Raw genomic sequence first — 6,323 nt, 5'->3', positions numbered from 1 at the left:
TTCTATCCAATTCCTATGTCGATGTCAAGACACGGACATCATCCACAAGCGCTTGAAGCTAGGAAAGTGTACAGAATTTTACACAGAGCGAATTCAGTCATATTAAGGAAGAGGATTCAATACCACAGGCACAGGTTTAATTTATATTCTTTAAAATAGAAAATTGTAAGTATTGAAAACTCTCTTTATTACAAAGTATCAAATTATGAATTTAATAAAATGATACATTTTACACACATAGTATACATGAACACATACAACACAAGAAGAACTACACACATTAACAAATTCAACAACCATTTGAAAAACATAAGTTACACAAAAAATACAATAATCTACTGTTTATTGTATTGTAACTAGGCAAAATTAAAACTACGGTGGACTGTAAAACACTGGATTTAATGCTGTTTAAACAAAAACATGATCGTCTTTTGTAAAATGAAAACTGTTTCTTGCACGAATTTATTGTCTTTACCGAAACTGCCAACGGCTTTTCTGGTTGATGTCTAGTCTCGATCTCTCTCTGTCGTCTCCTCGGTGCGCGCACTCCTGGTTGAAGACACGCACACTGTTGCCGGTTGTACAAAAGGTCTAAGATAATTGTTTGCGGCGCAAACATGCCCCCGGCCTTGAAAGCAAAGGGCCTTAGCTTTCAATTGGTAATGGACAAATTTTCGTAAAGCTCCGCTTAACGAGTCCATCTTGGGTCTTGATTGATGCTACTCTTGCGACGTTATCAGAGCCTTTGAAAATATAAACGATGCGACCTAAACGCCATTGAGTAGGTAGAGTATTGTCCGACTTGAGTAAAACAAGAGAACCCTCAGATAGGCTGCCATGGTTGGTTTTCCATTTGGTTCTGTATTGAAGTTCTGCTATGTATTCGAGACTACAACGTCGCCAAAAATGCTGACACAATAACTGGATGTGCTGATATCTGGTAAGACGGTTTACCCTTTCTTCAGTAATGTTGCGGTCTGGACATGCAACCAATGGTCGACCAATTAAAAAATGAGCAGGAGTTAATGGAGTATAGTCGGATGGATCGGATGATAGCGGACAGAGCGGACGGGAATTTAATATAGCCTCAATTTGATTTAACATAGTATTGAATTCCTCAAATGTAAAATGAGTGTTTTGAAGAACTCTCTTTAAATGGTGCTTACAACTCTTAACACCCGCTTCCCAGATTCCGCCCATATGTGGTGAATACGGTGGGTTGAAATGCCATGAAATAGCTTCTTGAGTATATGCTTTCTGCAAGGTTAGTTCATTATTAGAAAGAAAAGTACCTAACTCTTTAAATGCCCCAACAAAATTAGTTCCGTTGTCGGAAAATATCTTTATAGGCTTGCCCCTCCGTGCAACAAATCTACGAAGAGCAAGTAAAAATTCGTTTGCTGAAAGACTTGAAACAAGTTCCATATGCACCGCCTTTGTAGTGAAGCAGATAAACAAGCTGATGTAACCTTTAATTATAGAACCACCACGCCCCTTGTGCGTTTTGATATTGAAAGGTCCAGCATAATCTACTCCGGTATAGCTAAAAGGACTAGACAAATTGAGGCGCTCCTTAGGTAAGTTACCCATCATAGGTTGTATGGTCTTTGGATTAAATCGAAAACAAGTGAGGCACGATTTAACTGTTGACCTAGCGAGTCTTCTGCCCCCGATGGGCCAGAATTGTTCTCGGATAATGGCTAACAAACCCTGAGGACCAAGATGCATTAATCTATAGTGCTCAAATTGAAAAAGAAGCTGACAAAACTTGTGCTTTGAGTCTAAAACAATAGGATGAATTTTATTAAATTCATAGGAAGAATTGATCAGACGACCGCCTACCCGCAGAAGTCCTTTATCGCCCAAAAATGGGTTTAGACTAGCTAGTTTGCCCTTAATTATTGATTTGTTATTGGTTAAGAGTGCAATTTCATTTGAGAAAGATTTCTTTTGTGACATTCGAATTAATGAATGAAAAGCTTGATCTAATTCATCAATGGAAATAGGAAATTTATTAAGAGATCTTTTCTCCTTATCTGAGAGCAGAGAATTTGATTTGAAACGAAAACACACAGCAACCACTCTTTTTAAATGACTAAGACGTGAAAAGCGCTCAAATGGAAATAACTTTGAGGCAGTGGCCAAATGAGTGAAATTCTGTTGCTTTAATTCTGGTAGGTCTAAAATATAGTCGAACTTTGAGGTGGGCCAAGAGGATTCATTCAACTGAAGCCATGGAGGACCTGACCACCATATCTCGTGATTCAAAATATGGCTGGGAAATAGACCTCTGGACAAGATGTCACATGGATTGTCACGTGATGATACGTGTCGCCATTTGCAATTGGAAGTGAGAGATTGAATTTCGGATACTCGATTACTGACGAATGTGTTCAGTAAATTTGGACTGGTGCGAATCCAGGATAGTACTATAGTAGAATCCGACCATAAAATAGTTTCGTTTATTGTTATTCTCAAAGATTGCTTCACTTTATTGAATAAACGTGCTAACAAAAGTGCTCCGCAAAGCTCTAACCTAGGGATACTAATTGTTTTTATTGGAGCTACCTTTGACTTGGAGCAAAGTAAATGAATGTGGACCTGATTGTCATGATCTAGACTACGCAAATAAATGCACGCCCCATATGCAATACTAGAGCTATCGGCAAATCCATGAATTTCAATGTATTTGTAATTCTTGCATATGGCATGCCTAGGAAGATTGACTTGACTAAGCTGGGCTAATTCAGATTGGAATTTAATCCAACGTTCTGCTAAATCGTTTGGAATGGGTGCATCCCAAGAAATCTTCTCGAGCCAAAGTTTTTGCATTATAGTTTTGGCTAACACTGTGCATGGACCTAAAAGTCCTAATGGATCAAAAATCTTGGATATTGAAGAAAGAACAGATCGCTTCGTAGGAATTTTATTGATGGGTAGTGTTTCCACCTCAAAATGTAGTAAATCCGCATTACATGACCATGTTAGTCCAAGCGTTTTTGCCTTTTCTTCTGGATCAAACTTCAAAATACATGCATCGTTTGAATGCTGCAAGCCATCTAATACTTTATTGTCATTAGAATACCATTTTCGTAGATTAAAACAACCTGCCTTTAAAATGTTTGAGACGGTTTGACAAATATGTTGGGCGTCTTCAATAGTGTCTGCTCCAGTAAGCATATCGTCAACGTAGAAATCGCGCAGAATAATTTCCGCTATCTCGGAAAAAGTTTTTTCGTTGTCTGTTGCGAGTTGGATGAGACATCTTATTGCTAAGTAAGACGCACATGCTTGTCCGTATGTAACGGTGTTTAGAACAAATGTTTTTATTGGTTCGGAAGGATCGTCCCTCCATAATATTCTTTGTAAGTTTTTGCACTCATCGTCAACAGTAATCATGCGATACATTTTCTCGATGTCCGCTGTTACGACAAATCGGTGCTGACGAAATCTAATTAGTATTGAAAATAGATCATCCTGTAAGGTAGGCCCGACGCATTAAATATGGTTCAAAGACAACCCTGATGTGGTCGGTGCTGAATAGTCAAATACTACTCGTAGTTTGGTAGTCAAACTTTGTTCACGAAGCACTCCATGATGTGGCATATAGTATACAGGATGAGGATAATCGTTTTCTTCTATCGCAGTCATGTGATTAAGCTCTTGGTATTCTTGCATGAACTGAACGTACAATTCACGGAATGATGGATTTCTTTTTAGTTTTCTTTCAAGGCTGTAGAATCTCTGTTCTGCTTGAACCTTGGATTCACCTAGTGATTCTGGTGACTGCTTTAATGGAAGACGCACAATAAATCGACCGTTGTCGTTACGACGTGTATTTTCCTTGAAGTGCTCTTCACAAAATTGCTCTTCAGTGGAGAGAATCTTCGTAGATTGGCATTCCTCCAATTCCCAAAATTTTGCTAATTGCATTTGCAAATCCAAATTAATGCTAGTGCTGAGGTGGCATCTGATATTGTTTAAACTAGAGAGGCCGACCTGACCCGATGCAACCCATCCTAGATGAGTCTCTTGGAAAACGTACTGGTTGATTTTGATTTGGTTGGGACATAATAGTTGCCAAAATAGATCTGCCCCAATTAAAATGTCAATAGGTCTAGATTCGAGAAACTTAGAATCCGCTAGGATAATATTGCTTGGGATATTCAAGGTTTCATTATCGACAAATGTTGCAGGTAGATTGCTAGTTATTTCCTTTAGAATAAAAAATGTAACATCAGCCTTAAAATAGTGATATTGTGATTCTATACATATATTGCACTTTCTGGAAGAACAAGAAGTCTGATTGCTGATGCCAGTGATAGAAAGATTGGTAGCTTGACCCTGAAAACCTAAGAGTTTGAAGAAGCGCTCGGTTATGAATGATTTCTGAGAACCTGAATCTAGAAGCGCACGCGCAATGTGATATTTACCCCTCGAATCTGCTATTTTTACACAGGCAGTTGATAAAATTGTTTGCTGCACAGAGGGCAATGCAGTTATGGTAGTTAGAGAAGTGTTATTGTTTGCTATAGTTTCATTGTTTTCATGTTTATTACTAGAGATTTCCTCATGAATAAGAGTATTGTGCCATTGCTTACATTTTCGGCAAGGCCCTAGTTTGCATTTAGAACGAATATGGCCTGTTCTTAAGCAGTTTAGACATAATTTGGCTTTATTGACAAAATTGCGCCTCTCAAAAATAGAAAGCCTAAGAAATTGCTCACAGGAATAAATTGAATGATCGCCCTTGCAGAAAACACAACCTTTGCTAGTACCATTAAACTCGCTTGTAGAAGTAAAACTTCGAGCATACCCTTTAGACCGTTGCTTGGCATCGAATTTACCCGATTTCTCTTGTATTGAAGGCTGCTTTTCAATCTTACCCTCTATTTTTTCTAAATAGTCTGCACGATCCCTTAGAAATCGCTTTAAATCGCTCCACGTTTCGTCTTGCATCTCTTTAGTATGTTTTTCCCAATCACGTAAAATATTGTTGTCAAATTTAGATGTAATCATATGAATCAAGAGTAGATCCCAATTGTCAGTACTTTTATTTAAATTCTCTAATGCCTGCAAATGATTAGAAACTTCATCAACCAATGCTCGTATTTTGTGTGAAGTTTCTTTGCTTATTGTTTCTATATTAAAAAGTGCTTTTACGTGCTTGTGAATTAACATTTTAGCCCTATCGTATCTTTCGCATAGTGAGTTCCAAGCACTGTTGTAATAAGAAGCCCCGAATTTAATTTCTTTAATGACTTGTGCCGCGGAACCTTCTAATGAACCTTTAAGATAATAATATTTTTTCATATCGTCCAATTTTTTATTGCTGTGTATCATGGCTATGTAAGTATCGCGGAATTCGATCCAGTCCTCGTAGTTACCGCTAAATGTTTTTAGATGCATTGGAGGCAAAGAACTCAAATTTATATTGTCATTATCAGGAATATTGCTTGAATTTGAATTATCGTATTTGCTTATCAAGTGTTTGGCTAGTGCCACAGAATCGAAATAATTATTTTCGAACGTGAACCTTTCGTTATCCTGAGTTTGTTGTAATTCTAGTTCTCCCTCAGCACTGATATCGATATCGCATTGAATACTATCGAATTCCCCACATAATGGTTCTATCTTTTCTAGTCTTAATTTTAATTTTAAAATGTCCTGTTCTGAAATATTTGCCTCATTTGCCATATTGTTAACTATGCTAGTAAAGCTTGATAGTTTAGAATTTAGCGATGTGCGGCGCGAAATGAGTTTTTTCAGTTCTGCTTTCATGTTTAATCGAGTGCAAACACCACCAAAGATCGTTTAAATATAGTGTAATGTTAGCTAGATATGTTTGAAAAGAAAGAAAATAAAAAATATTTAAAGTTGAAAATTGATTCACCCTGTATATTGAATTTGCAGTAATTTTAACCTACTTAAAATAAATATCGTATTTGAGGTGACTGTAATATAGTTCAAACTTAAATTTGTAGCTTTATTTTCAAAACAAATAAATTAAATTAATGAGGCTATAATAAAAATGTTATTGTTTGGAATAGATAAAAAAGGATCGCTCACTCACCAATTTGCCGGTAAAAAGTGTTTGTCTTGGGGTCGACACAACCGTAGAAACTTGAGTTTCAGCCTTTCTATAGTTCGTCAAGAAATGTTCCATCCGCGCTCGTTTGGACCAATAATGTTTATTGTATTGTAACTAGGCAAAATTAAAACTACGGTGGACTGTAAAACACTGGATTTAATGCTGTTTAAACAAAAACATGATCGTCTTTTGTAAAATGAAAACTGTTTCTTGCACGAATTTATTGTCTTTA

At 37.0% G+C, this 6,323-nt stretch overlaps 2 protein-coding genes across 2 annotated transcripts; both read right to left on the bottom strand.

Moving 5' to 3' along the window:
• Positions 1 to 645: 645 nt before the first annotated feature.
• Positions 646 to 3,408, bottom strand: LOC140438876 (uncharacterized). The gene has a single exon (XM_072528515.1). The coding sequence runs from the start codon at positions 3,406 to 3,408 to the stop codon at positions 646 to 648; it is 2,763 nt and encodes a 920-aa protein (XP_072384616.1).
• A 90-nt stretch (positions 3,409 to 3,498) lies between these two features.
• Positions 3,499 to 5,697, bottom strand: LOC140438875 (uncharacterized). The gene has a single exon (XM_072528514.1). It carries the CDS (start codon positions 5,695 to 5,697, stop codon positions 3,499 to 3,501), a length of 2,199 nt encoding a protein of 732 aa, XP_072384615.1.
• Between the last annotated feature and the right edge of the window lie 626 nt (positions 5,698 to 6,323).

Source organism: Diabrotica undecimpunctata, chromosome 4 (genome assembly GCF_040954645.1).
Source record: "Diabrotica undecimpunctata isolate CICGRU chromosome 4, icDiaUnde3, whole genome shotgun sequence".
Taxonomy (NCBI): domain Eukaryota; kingdom Metazoa; phylum Arthropoda; class Insecta; order Coleoptera; family Chrysomelidae; genus Diabrotica; species Diabrotica undecimpunctata.
The sequence above is the reverse complement of the archived record's forward strand: the minus strand, read 5'-3'. Positions and strand labels throughout refer to the sequence as shown.

What these genes read in the sequence shown, in the direction of transcription:
- LOC140438876 (XM_072528515.1), bottom strand. Translation starts at nt 3,408, where the DNA reads ATGTATCGCATGATTACTGTTGACGATGAGTGCAAAAACTTACAAAGA.
- LOC140438875 (XM_072528514.1), bottom strand. Translation starts at nt 5,697, where the DNA reads ATGGCAAATGAGGCAAATATTTCAGAACAGGACATTTTAAAATTAAAA.